We start from the raw sequence: 14,184 nt of genomic DNA, 5'->3' as shown, positions 1-14,184 counted from the left end.
CCCCCCCACACACACACTCACTCATCTGGCAAACCCCCCACCACCACACACACACTCACTCTCTCATCTGCCAGCGCTTACAGAAAACCCTGCCCCCCCCCCCCCCCGCCTACACACACTCACTCATCTAGCAACCGTTCCTGCCCCCCCCCCCCCCCCACACACACACTCACTCACTCTCATTTGGCCACACTTCCTCAACGCCCACACCCCCCCAAAACACACACACTCATTCTCTTATCTGGCAGCACTTCCTGGAATCCCTGCCCCCACACACACACACACACTCACTCATCTGGCAACGCTTCCTGCAACCCCCCCCCCCCCCCCCACACACACTCATACTCTCATTTTGCAACACTTCCTGAACCCCCCCCCCCCCCCAACACACACACACACTCTCATCTGGCAGTGCTTCCTGAACCCCACCACACACACTCTCACTCTCATGTGGAAACGCACAATAAACACACCCTCACACACACACTCACTCAACTGCCAGCGCTTCCATACCCCCCACACCTCTCTTCTTCCCTGCTGAAAACCCAAACACACACACACACTCTCTCTCTCTCTCTCTCTCTCTCTCTCTCACACTCTGGAAGCGCTTCCTGAACCCCCCCCCCCCCCCCCCCCAAACCACTCTCTCACATCTGGCAGCACATCCTGAAACCCCGTACACACACTCACTTTCTCATCTGGCAGCGCTTCCTGAAACCCCTGCCCACCCACACACACACACTCACTAATCTGGCAGCCGTTCCTAAACCCCTCCCCCCTCCCCCCCACACACACCTACTCACTCTCATTTGGCCCCGCTACCTCAACCCTCCCCCCACACACACACACACACACTCTTCTGCAAGTGCTTCCTGAACCCATGCCCCAAATACACACACACTCATCTGACAGTGCTTGATAAACCGCCCATCCCCACACACACACTCACTCATCTGGCAGCGCTTCCTGAACCCCCCCCCCCCCCCCCACACCCCTCTTCTTCAAAGCTGACACCACAACACATCCCCCAAACACACACATACTCTCTCTCATCTGGTAGCGCTTCCTGAAACCCCATACACACACACTCACTCACTATCTCATCTGGCAGCGCTTCCTGAACCCCCCCACCCCCCCCCCCCCCACACACACTCAATCTCGCACACCAATTGCTTGGGTGCAGTGGCGGGAATCTCAAACACCAGAAAGATAGAGGGGGGGGGGCCTGACACCAGAGAGGGAGGGGGAGGGTGGTATCTCTGTCACATACACACATTCTCTCTCACAGACAATGTCTTTCTGTCTCTCTCACACACTCTGTCTCACAGTGTATCACATTCACTCTCTGTGTCTGTCACACACTCGCTTGGTTTCATACAATCAGTCTCACAGAGCATCTGAGTATCACACACACTCTCACGCACACACTGAATCTGTGTGAAACACAATCACAATCACACTCTCACATAAGCACTTGCACACACTCTCATTCTCACACATACAATCTCTCACAGACACACTCGCACCCAGACTCTCTCTCTTACACACACACGCACTTTCACTCTCTCTCACACCCACACACTGTCTCTCACATACACTCTCCCAAACATACACACTCCGAGGACAACCTTGCTAGCGCCCGTTTCATATGTGTCAGAAACGGGCCTTTTTTACTAGTGTGTGTGTGTATATATATATATATATATATATATATATATATATATATATATATATATATATATATAAACAAAGCTCAAGTTCAGTGAAACAGACATGGAGAAGCTACTGCTTGCCCTGGGATTTGTAGCATGAAATGTCATGAATTAGGTTTCTGCCAGGTACTTGTGACCTAGCTTGGCCACTGTTGGAAACAGGATACTGGACTAGATGGACCGTTGGTCTGACCCAGTATGGCTACTCTTATGTTCTAAAGTCTGCATCCCATAAATACAATTAATGTATTACGTTGCTAGTGCTGCCTTCACAGTGTTTGAATATACCGCTGAAAATGGCGCTGGTGTGAAACTCTTTTAAATAGCTGATGGGCACCAATCACAGTAAATATGCCCATTCAAGCTCCAAATTCAGGCCTGTTGGGGTTACTGACTTGAACAAAAAAAAACCCCATATCTGTGTTTATAGTTTAACAGTTAACCAGAGTTGCCACCCTGCCACTCCATCTCGATTTTATCAGTTATCCTCCATATTGTATCCGTAATCAGGTGCTTCTTCTCAAGCCAGTGGGCCACTAGGGAGGTTGACAAAACCCCTTTATTCTTGATTTATATTCATTCAAACGCTCTGTCACTGGGTGATGTGAATGCCTCACGTACAGTAATTTGCAAGGATTCTGTATTAAATAGACAATATTTGATTCACGTGTGGTATTTGCACTATTATTTTATATCCAGCATTAATGTCCACCCAGTCCATCCCTTCAATTTTCAAGTCACACGATTGACACAGTCCACACTTGGTGTGACCGACCAACTCAGAATCATCATGTAATCAAGCCTTTTATAGGTATGAATTTCCTCCACATTGCTACCACGTTTATAAGGTATTAATGGAGACTCTTAGAAAGCAATATGTAAAAATAAGAGGCCAATATTTATAAAGTAGTGAAACTACCGAGGCTCTTGTGCACAGTGAACAGAAATGCCGCCGCTAGCCGATCCTCTGTAAAAGATGATTTATACTATAAAAGTGTATCCCTCTGAACAAACTTGGCACACAAAAATGCCTTCCTTAAAACTGATCTAGAGAAACCCCTATCAGCAAATCTCTGCCATAATTCATATGCATGCTCATGAAAGCTCATCAGTAGATCATATCCGTCGTAATCTTAAGAATTGACTAATGGGCAAGCTGAACTGGTTTATAAGAATGAAAACTGTTGAAATGGAGAAAAGTGTTTCTATCCACCGATTTTCTAAAAAGCGTGGTCAGTAATATATTCCTACTTCTATAAATATGCACATCTAAGCAAGCCATACTGGTCTTATCATAACTGCTGGTAAACTGTATGTGTTGTTAGTTTTTGCGGTGGTTGAAAGCTGACTAAGACTATATGTTTCTTCCCAGATAAAGAAAATATGTTCCAGGAAACGTTTCTAAAATGGAACTTGTTAAAACTAATGGGACGGATACACATATCGCTCTTCAAACTGGGCAACATACAGTGTTGCTTCAGAGGGGGCCATGGCCACTCCCCATAGTTCATAAAATTGTCCATGATACCAAAAATAATTTTTGAATAACCAACTCTGCACAAAAATTCAGTAGAAATCCTTTGGTTGCCCACCCCTTCATTTAATGTAGTATAAATGATCTTTAAAGCCTCCTCTTGAGTCATTGTATAGAGAGATGCAACATCCAATGATTCAAAAATGCTGCATAGAGATAAACCGACCCCTTGCAGCTCCTGCAATAAATGACTGGTATCCTGAAGATAAGACTTCACCTTTTGCGCCATTGGTTTCAAAAAATGTCCACAAATTTACTCAAAGGTTCTAAAACTGACATTGTTCAAGGTGGCAGTACTATATATCCTTTTTGTAAGTCCCATATATTGCTCGTCGTAAACAGCAATTTCAACCCTGGGGCAAAACAGAAGCACGGTTAAAACAGTATAGATTTGAAGTCTGCAGGCAGTATTTTGAGGATTTTCTTTTTACTTTTCATTCCCATTACTTGTGGAAGCCTTCACTCCCTAAAATAAGCCAATACATAAACCTTCATTTAGTTCATGCTTCCCCCCACTCCTTCCCCAAGTATTTTTGAGTTTAAAACAAATGTGAATAACAAAATATACTAGTAAAATGAAGTACACAGAGGCTCGTTTTCAATGCACATAGACTTACAAAGTTATATAGGTTACTAGCAGGTGAATTTTCGAAAGAGAAGGATGCCCATCTTCCGACACAAATCGGGAGATGGGCGTCCTTCTCTCAGGGTCGCCCAAATCGGCATAATGGAAAGCCGATTTTGGGCGTCCTCAACTGCTTTCCGTTGCGGGGATGACCAAAATTCACGGGGGCGTGTTGGCACCGTACCGAAGGCGGGACTGGGGCGCGATTTAGAGATGGGCGTCCTCGGCCGATAATGGCAAAAAGAAGGGCATCCCTGACGAGCATTTGACAGACTTGGTCCATTTTTTTTTCACGACCAAGCCTTGAAAAGGTGCCCAAACTGACCAGATGACCACCGGAGGGAATCTGGGATGACCTTCCCTTACTCCCCCAGTGGTCACCAACCCACTCCCACCCTAAAAAAAAAATTTTAAAACATTTTTTTCAGCCTCTATGCCAGCCTCAAATGTCATACCCAGCTCCATCACAGCAGTATGCAGGTCCCTGGAGGTCAGTTTTTAGTGGGTGCAGTGCACTTCAGGCACGTGGACCCAGGCCCCCCCCCTACCTGTTACACTTGTGGTGGTAAATGTTGAGCCCTCCAACCCCCCCCCCCCCCCAAAAACCCCCCCCCCCCACTGTACCCACATGTAGGTTGCCCCCCCCCCTTAGGGCTATGGTAGTGGTGTACAGTTGTGGCGAGTGTTGCGTTCTCGAGGGCCTTGGCATTTTGTCAGGTCCTCGAGACAGGACTGAGTTTGTGAGCCCTTGGGCCACTGCCGAGGAGCGGCAGTGGCAGGCAAGACCACCTCGGGACTGGAAACACAGAAGAGCAGTACTGGAACTCTGGACTGGAGTAGTACAAGGCAGGCAACCAGAACAGATGAGACAGGAACAGCTTCACCTGCACCTAGCCACTGTTTCTCCGGAGTTGAGCTCCGGTGCAGGCGGCCGGCAGGACTTGCAGGATAAGGCAGGAATTGAGAATCCAGAGGACCCACCCTGGGTCTGGGATACACGAGGGCGACAGGGCACGGAACTAGACTCAGACAGTGTGCTGCTGCACAGCCACTAGCAAGACCCAGAAGACAGACCAAGGAACACAAGGCGAACAGAAGCTAGCAGGAGCAAGGACTAGGGCAGCAACACACTAGGCAGAAAGGGGATCTGGGAATACCCACAGGGTACCCCCTCTAGCTAGATGAAGACAGGATACAGGAATAATCACCCAGGAAAACACACTAGCCAGACAGATACAGGATTCAGGATATACCCTCAGGATATACAAGCAGGGTAGGCAAGGCAGGGTTCAGGGTAAAGAGAGCAAACCAGGAATAACAGGCCAAGAGTCTTGGGCAGGCAGCACAGCAAACAGAGTAACCAGGAAGAACAGGTCAAGGGTCTGAAGCCACAGCCGTTCCACACACTGACTGGGGAACCCACAAAGGCTGAGGCTTCGCATACAGACAAACCCGGACAAAGGCCTCACCCCAACCCAGGGTAAGCCAGGAACAGAGGCTTCACTCCAACACAGGGTAAGCCTGGAGCAGAGGCTTCACCCCAAACACAGGGTAAGCCAGGAACAGAGGCTTCACCCCAAACACAGGGTAAGCCAGGAAGGACCCGCAGCCCACAGACAGACAGTGGCAGGGAAGACCCCCCACGGAAGGACAACAGAGACAAAGACACAGAAAGAAACTGGGCTGGAACCCAGAGAGAGGCTAAGCAGTAGTGCAGCAGACACTTACTAACCTGACCTGGCCTAAGAGCATAACAGTTATGCAAAGGCCCTGTCTGCAAGCACAGCCCTTCCGTATGAAGGCTCTCACTGATGAGTCACCAGCAGCAGGACAAAAGCAGGAAGTACACTGACCCCAAAGAGAGGCTTGACACACATAGGAAGTGAGCTCACAGGAAAGACAGGCAGGAGCCATCTTGGAAGCTGGCACAGAGCCGGTGGCAGCCATCTTAGATGCTGGCTTTCCAGAGAGGCATAGCACACACAGGTGAGGTCTAGTGAAGTAATCAGCACACAGAGCCAGAGACAAGACTAACACAAAGACAGACAGAAGCCAGCAGAGCTGCTGGCCCCCAGAAATGAGGTAAGTCTGAGGGGTGGTCACGGCCACAGACGTGACAGTGAGTGGGTTTTGGGGGGTGAGGGTTGGAGGGCTCAGCACCGAAGGGTAAGGGAGATACGCAGCTGGGAGCAATTTGTGAAGTCCACTGCAGTGCCCCCTAGGGTTCCCGGTTGGTGTCCTGGCATGTCAGGGGGACCAGTGCACTACGAATGCTGGCTCCTCCCACGACCAAATAGCTTAGATTTGGTTGTGTTAGAGATGCGCGTCCTCGGTTTCCATTATCGGCAAAAACCGAAATCGCCCATCTCAAAAATGACCTAAGGACGACCATCTCTAAGGTCGACCTAAATTTCATGATTTGGGTGTCCCCGACCGTATTATCGAAACGAAAGATTGATGCCCATCTTGTTTCGATAATACGGGTTGCCCCACCCCTTTACGGGGCCATCCTGCGAGGATGCCCTCATGACAACTTGGGTGCCCCGTTCGATTATGCCCCTCTATGTAACTTTGTAAGTCTGCTTTTTAAGTCTGTGGTTTGAAAATGAGCTCCTGTGTACTAAACATTCACAGACACTGTTGAGCTTTAGTTTCTGACTTGATAGTCTATTCAAAATCTGAACCACTGCCTTTTTGGAGTCCACAAAGTGGCCACACAGATCCTCAGTAGAGCAGATGCAAAACAGAAGATCCAAATCCAGTTTATAAAATGGTGCCTTTATTTAAAAATATCTGGCGTGGTCTGCGTTTTACCCATGTATGGGCTGCATCAGGGGTTACAATACACCAGGGAGGAATGCCTGGGATGCACAATTTCAATCTAAATGTTAGTGATAGCACAACAAAGCACAGGCTTACAGCTGTGCTTCACAGCTGCAGTAGTACACATACTAGTTTCTGCTCTACTACAGATCACACAGTTCCAGCTTGAGCCACAACTATAAAGGTTTAGCTCAGTGTTGAAAAGATTCATCAAGGAATGACATAACATTTTTTCCTGAAACATAGAACATAATGACAGGTGAGAGTACCAACTGAAGAATGCATGGGATGGGAAGGGAATGTGAAACAAACAGAAGACAGGCTGGATGAGCACTATATTTGTTTATTTATTTTTTTTATGTTGCCTCCTTCGTTGGCAGACTGACCCATATGTCCATTACCCTTTCTGTAAAGAAATATTTTCCTTAAATTTGATTATCCTTCCTTCTAGAACCTTTCTTCTATATCTTTTTGCCTATTTTGGCCATTGCTTTGATCACCAACCAAAAAAGAAATAAGATCTAGTTGTTCTGCTGCTCCTCCTAAGAAAGGGAGCATGTGTTTCTTGGTTTTGTTGACGCATAACTGTGTATAAACTGATTATACAAAACATATAACACAGCTGAAATATACAGTTGCCACTGTACTAGCAGAGGGAAAATTGGAGGGAATATGTTTAAAACTAACAAGAATGTGGGGAAATAATTCATGTTTAATACCTGAAATACAGGCTAGACACTAATCCCTGGATTCTATATATGTTGCCCAAATTTGGACGCCAATCCAAGATACACATGCAGGTGAATTGGATAATGAGCCATTAATGAACAATAATTGGTTGATAACCAATTAATGACGTCAATTGGCACCAATTGGGATTTGTATACGCATCTGGCTGCACACTATTTTATAATGCTGGGTGCCCAAATCCCATAGCTCATAACCTAAAAAGGGAGACATGGGTAGGTCAGGGGCATTCCAAAAAAATTGGGTGCAGTAATTTAGAATTCATGGAATCTGTGGCCAACTTGGGTGTCGGGATTTACACCAGGTTTCAGCAGGCAAAAGTCTGGTGCCCAGAGTTGGGCACAGGAATCGATGCTGAGCATTATTCTGTAATGGACACGTGCTTGGCTCTTTTTTTTTTTTTTTTCTGGTGCCAAATTTTGCGCACCATTCATAGAATCCCCCCACTAATGACCGGCTTCATACTTTCTTTCTTTATTTTTAGGGCATAATAGACTACATCTTCTATTCTAAACCCCAGTTGAATGTATTAGCTACTCTTGGACCATTGGATCATCACTGGCTAGTGGAAAACAACGTAAGCGGCTGTCCACATCCACTCATTCCTTCGGACCACTTCTCTCTCTTTTCACAACTGGAACTTGTTTTGCCTTTCTTGCCTCTTGTGAATGGCATCCATCTACCGAGCAGGAGGTAGTAGATTATAGCTGGAGGGGATGTTCCTTCATCAACTCTGTAAATTTTGTAAAATATGAATATAGAGAAGTGAGAGAGGGCCAACAGGGAATCTTTTCTTAATTGTGAATTTAATTATTTGATAAAGACACAGTGAAAGCCAGGTGCTATCAACAGACAATAAAATTCTGAGCCCCAAACATGCTTTATATTGTTAAGATGGGTGCATGTGTAGCATTCTGGAATTGTTACAATTAAACTTCCTGTTTCTTCTATCAGATGTAATAATTTCATGCCTTGAAGCGGAGGAATTATTATAACAGCTATTTTCTCTTTGCACAGAAGATCTGTAGCACTATTTTGAGGCCAGTAGTAAGAGACATGCTTCTGTACTTCACTCCCTGCTTTTTCAGACTTGTTTGTAAAGTATAGAATTAGAATTTAGCCTTTTATGGATTGTATATGAACCACAAAAGAACTGATTTATGAGATTTTGTACTTTAAAAAATCACATTCGGGAAATGAAATGATTGTATCGTAAACTCAAGGCTAAATTTTTATCTGTTTCATGTATTGTAAAGGCCAGCTTATGAAAGAAGTTGCTTGGGTTTTTTTCTGCTGATGATTTGCACTGTTTGGGGTGTATGAGCCCTTTTGTACTGCTTTCTTTTAAATTGAGAACATCACATTTTTAAATCAGTTGTTAAACTCCCCAAACTGTCTTTCTCTAAAGACAGACGCACACCTTACCTTGCCAGTGGTTGAAATTTTTCAATTTCTATTTACCATTTTTGCTTGACCCTGCTATCAAGACCATAGTCATTTCACAGGTTTGATGATTTACAGGGAATAACTGCTTTTAAATCGCATCGAATCTGGTTTTCATTGTGCTTACTTTGTTCTCAAATAGCACTGCCTGTGCATGTGGAAAAAACCTAAGCATCGTCTTTTATTGTATTTGTGTGTGGTGTTTTTTTTTTTATACTGTTTATATTTGTGGAAATTTTATGCAGATACTTTTGTATAAGCTGTGGCATTTCTTTTCTTTGTGAAAACATTGAATATAACATTTTTGGGACAGTGGATACTCGGCTCTTAACTGTTCGTGTCCAAGCACTGCTTCTGTGTATTATTGCCCAGTGCCGCCGTCTTTCACTACGAAATGCTACTATCATGTGAAATCGATTTTTGTTTCAAGTCTGTTTATTCAGCCTCTAGGAGGGAAACATTCCTTGAATCTTAACAATATTTTGTTATGAAGCGGTGCAAATTAAAATAGATTAGTTTTTCAATAATGGTCCCTTAGACAATTCTTCAGATCATTTTAAAGTGACCAAGTCCTGTTTTAATGTGTCAAGCAAAACTGAAGTTCTATTAAACCCTCTAGTTTGATCATAGTGCCATTAATAGAATGTTACAAAGCCAACTAAAAAAAAATCGTTGTGGTTTTTTTTTCTTGGTGTACTTTGTATACTCTGATCCTATAGCAGTATACTTTTAGATATCCGTGAAGTGGCAATGTTCCTTATTGTAGCTGCTTTTGTTTCATCTGCAGGCAGGGAAGCAAAAGGAAACTGAGTATTAAGATAAACATTCTGAATGTCATAAATGATTTTTTTTATACATAGAATGGGTCGTTGCAAATAATGACTTGAAATTTTATGAAAATTAAATTTTTGTCAGCACTTAGATGTGTTTAAAAACAATACTGTTTTTAAATTTAAATAAAAGTAAAATTGCAAACAGAATTCATACTGGCAAAAAAAAAAGTTTGTGTGTTTTAAAGTTCAGAAGAAAATTTCTTGATCTTGAATCCTTGTCTGGGACCTGACTTTTTTTTTCTGTTTAGTTTGTGCAGATACCAAATGTGTCCAGTTTATAATCGGTACATTGAAATACTGGTAGTATTGATGTAGAAGCATAGTTCATTTTGTGAAGTGTGAATAAAATATGTTTACTAATGTTTTCCTTAATGTGCTGGTACTGTGCATCATGACAATTTTCAGTGATAAGTTAGCTTTGTCAAACCGATTAAACTGTTTTGTTGTCTGGATTATGAAAACATCCAGAAAGGTGTTGGGCTGGGGTTTTTTAATTATTATTTTTCATGAGAAGAGGGTGAAGCACTATTTTATTCCTATTAGCTGGAGAACAATATAGTTAAATAGATGTTTGAGTGCACTTGTTAGACTCTTAAGGTTTGAGCTTTACCTATGTTTTTGCCTGGTTTTGTTATGAATTTGAGTAATATTTGCATTTGTAGCAGCATGGTAAAATCTTTTACTGTTCTTGCCTGGACTGTACATAAGATAAATCCATGTGGCTCATTTGTAATTTTTCCATTTTTTTTGGTAAAAGAAATGGGGTCATGGAAACATTGCCAGTTGGAAAGCTGTGGGATCCAGGCACAGTGAATATACATATTTCAGAACTCACAGTGGAAAGACACCAAAATAAACATGAGGCTATAATTTTGCAAGACACTACCTGCCTTTTAAAAGAAAATTTTATGTTTTGTAATATGAAGCTAACCCAAAATATAACTTAAACCATACATTTTTGACAAACTTGCAATAAAAAAAACCCACCTATTTTATGTGTGGATTTTTGCTTTAAGTATTCTGTACCATAACTTGCCTGTTTTTCATAAATTGCAAAGAATACAATTATTTATTAAGTGTGCTGTGACCTAATGTATAGTCAGATTTCTTATTGTAAGCGTGCACACACAAACATTTGAAGAGTAAAATTTAGGGTTGTTAGTTACTTTGAGGCATTAATTACCTTTGCAAAATACTGCAAGCTTCGTGCTTCTCAGTTTGCCACCCCAGTGGCAGTTATTTTTACATCCCCTAAATGTTCTTATAACTTGTTCTGTGGCACACTTTTCTCAAAATGTGGGGGGTTGAAATATTTTTCAATTTTATGAATTGTGATTGACATCTTTTAAAATTATTATCATCATCATCATTTTTATTATAAGAACCAACAAATGGGGCATAATATCAGATCTGTTTGACAAATGTTTTTCCCATTAGATGTCATAACCTTTTTATGGTTTTACATGTTCCCAAATGCAGTGTGTGTTTTTCTGCTTATTTAAACAAATTTTCAGCATACATCTAAGTTACAGACTTTGAATATGAAATAAAAGGGTTTCTGTTTTCTTGGTACCATGACCATATGCAGAAGTAGACTGAAAATGTCAGAGCAAAATGGGCAGAGAGATCAGATTGTGAAGCTGTTTTGAGCTTTAAATCTTACACATTGTAAATGAACTTATTTCAATTAACTGCTCAGTTTGGAAGCTTTTCTGAACCAGACTGCAACAGTATTTTTAATTCCTGTTAATACTGCTATTTTTTCAGTTACCTTTTTTAATAGAAGATATAATAGGTGTCTTGTTTTTTTGTTTGTTTTTTTAAATTAGTGTCTCAAATAGAGTATCTAGCCTTTATTCAGAGTACTTATTATGTATGATGTGAACGCACTGGACTAACTCTTGTTTACCATTCATGTACAAAAACCAGCACATTATCTGCACTAAGCTCAAAGAATGTTGCATTTATCTAAAGGCAGCTCTTCAATACAATAAGTGGGAACCTGAAAACAGTCTGATGGTAAACAAGGGCTTTTAATGTTCTTTCCATGGAACTTCTTGGTTAAATTTGAAATAGCTAGTCTATTTATATACAGGATTTTTTTTCTTTACCAATGTATTTTCCTATTCATAGCAGACCAATAAATTCAATATCTGTTTGAAACCAGTCCAGTTGATCTTTATTTTTCCTCTGTGTATACAAAAAAATTTTTTCATGTGCAACTATTGATATAGTGATGTAATTGCTACTTTGGTCCAATAGACTATGGTAAGATGTTCACATTTGAAATGATTTGCATATTTTTGGATGAAGCAGTGTTTTCATATTCTTTATTCATTTGGATTTTGCTCACACCTTTTTCAGTAGTAGCTCAAAATGAATTACATTCAAGTACACTGGGCATTTCCCTGTCCCTGGATGGCTGATGATCTGAGGGCTTCTTTTACAAAGCCACACTACCAATTCCCATGTGGCAAATGAGAGGAAGCCCATAGGAATTGAGTGGGATTGGTTCCTCTCATTTGCCGCATCAGGAATCGGTCGCATGGCTTTGTAGAGGAGTCCCTAAGTTTGTACTTGAGGCAGTGGAGGTTTAAGTGACTTGCCTAAGATCACAAGGAGCAGCAGTGGGATTTGAACTGGGTACCACTGGAAGTCAAGACTGGTGCTCTAACCACTAGGCCACTCCTCCCCTCTTTGGGGATTCCAGCTCAACCAGGACTAGGGCTATGGTGCATTATTCCTCTCTCAGGTTTGCTGCTTAAACATTTTGTACCCCTGAGGTAGTTGATTTGTCATCTTTCCTGTGTTTATTTGGCCTTCTCTGTGATTATTAGTAAGCTTAAAAAAAATCTAAGGTAAAATATTTTTTAAAAAGCAAAGAGATTTTTCCAGGAACTTATACCACTTTCACACAGCACCAGAGCTGTGAGTGGGGGGATCCTCTGTTTAGATGAGTCTTATGCCTTAATGTGGGTGTCATGAAACATCTAGCTACTCATATGGGGCTAACCCTGTAGCTGCTTAGAGGGGCTGTGTCCAGCATAGCTCAGGTCCACCTGCACCTGGGCATGTGCTGTACACTATCACCCTCCACCCACCAACTGGGTCCCAGCTGCCTCTGGATGAGTCTCTCACTCTCAAGTTATCCCCAGTGATTTCTAGATTACTGGGGCCACACTCCGTGGTCCCACAGGTCCTAGCAAGCACTTACAGACCCAACACACAAACCACCAGGATTTTTTCTGTCCAGATGAGTACAGTCAAACTAAAAAAATAAATAAATAAATATTGAACAGTGAACTATAAAAACAGATGGAAAATAGGTAACTGAATAACAATAAATTCTAAAACTACCTAGACATTTTATTACCACCTGGAATAGTGCTTGGGAAGTTACAGGAAATATAGCTGCTCACAAGTTATAGAATATAACTGTTCACAGGGTCTCAGTAAAGAGGTCTTTCTCTCTCTACTTCCAAATGGAGACTGAAGAAAAATTCAGTATTTCCAGACTGAATTTGAGCTCCTAGGCCAATCGGAGCCCAGAGCAATTTTTTTTTTTAAGTAGCTGGCCACATCACTGCAGGTTATTTCCTCTTTGTTTTAAACTAAAGAATGAACAGTAATTTCTCTGTAAAACATGCACCACCTGCTGGCCAAACTAGAGAAATACTCTTCGAAAAATAATTAATACAGTTTACAGGCTTACAAACCCACTGTTCTGTGTCAGTGGGCAACACCATGGCAGCTACTGAGTTTAAATCAAATGTGAATGTTGTTTAAAAATACCAGCTTGGAAGCCCAGACCAGATGTTATCCCATGTATTAAAAAAAATTGAAGGAAGGCTAAATGAGAGCTCTGTTAAAAGGTGAGGTGAAAGAGGCTATTGAAGCCAAAAGAGAACCCCCTTCAAAACCAAAAACAACCATTGAGCAGCATGAGCACTGGCAAATTAGATGCAAAACATTGATGATAAAGGTAAAAAGAATTTGAAGCTTGCTGTTTTGAGCCAAAACTTTTATTTTTTTTCAGGTACATTAGAAGCAGGAGGCCTGTGCGGGAGTCAAACCATTAAATCGCAGAATTAAAGGGGTACTCAGGGAGGACAAGTTCATTTCAGAGAGACTAAGTGAAATCTTTGCTTCAGTCACTAAGGAGGATGTAAGAGAGCTACCCAAATGCAAGTTTCTCCAACAGAAAAAAAGCTAAATTTGTAGGAATTGTAGTCAACACAAGACAAGCAACCAAAACTGTGTCGAGACGGTAACAGTGGTGTAAAAAAAAAAACCCCCAAGTAAGAGTAACTGGAAGCCAATGTATATATCCTGGAGTTAAGATTGACTGTAAAACAATTAGTTGAGCACCGTTAGTATGCACACCATTAAAGTGCCTGATCGCTTTATATGTGGTAATAACCTATCCCAAAAGCATAAAATTAATGCATGGTACTCAATATGGTCGGC

At 42.1% G+C, this 14,184-nt stretch overlaps 1 protein-coding gene across 3 annotated transcripts in view; it reads left to right on the top strand.

The window, feature by feature from the left end:
* The window catches only part of CNOT6 (CCR4-NOT transcription complex subunit 6), a 119,444-nt gene extending 107,561 nt beyond the window's left edge, over window positions 1-11,883 (top strand). For all 3 annotated transcript variants that reach the window (XM_030210959.1, XM_030210958.1, XM_030210960.1), the window contains exon 12: window positions 7,926-11,883. In XM_030210959.1, coding sequence (XP_030066819.1) covers window positions 7,926-8,138 — 213 coding nt within the window. In that variant the 3' untranslated portion in view covers window positions 8,139-11,883. The remainder of the gene's footprint in view (window positions 1-7,925) is intronic.
* The last annotated feature ends 2,301 nt before the right edge of the window (window positions 11,884-14,184 follow it).

Source organism: Microcaecilia unicolor, chromosome 8 (assembly GCF_901765095.1).
Source record: "Microcaecilia unicolor chromosome 8, aMicUni1.1, whole genome shotgun sequence".
NCBI lineage: Eukaryota > Metazoa > Chordata > Amphibia > Gymnophiona > Siphonopidae > Microcaecilia > Microcaecilia unicolor.
The sequence above is the reverse complement of the archived record's forward strand: the minus strand, read 5'-3'. Positions and strand labels throughout refer to the sequence as shown.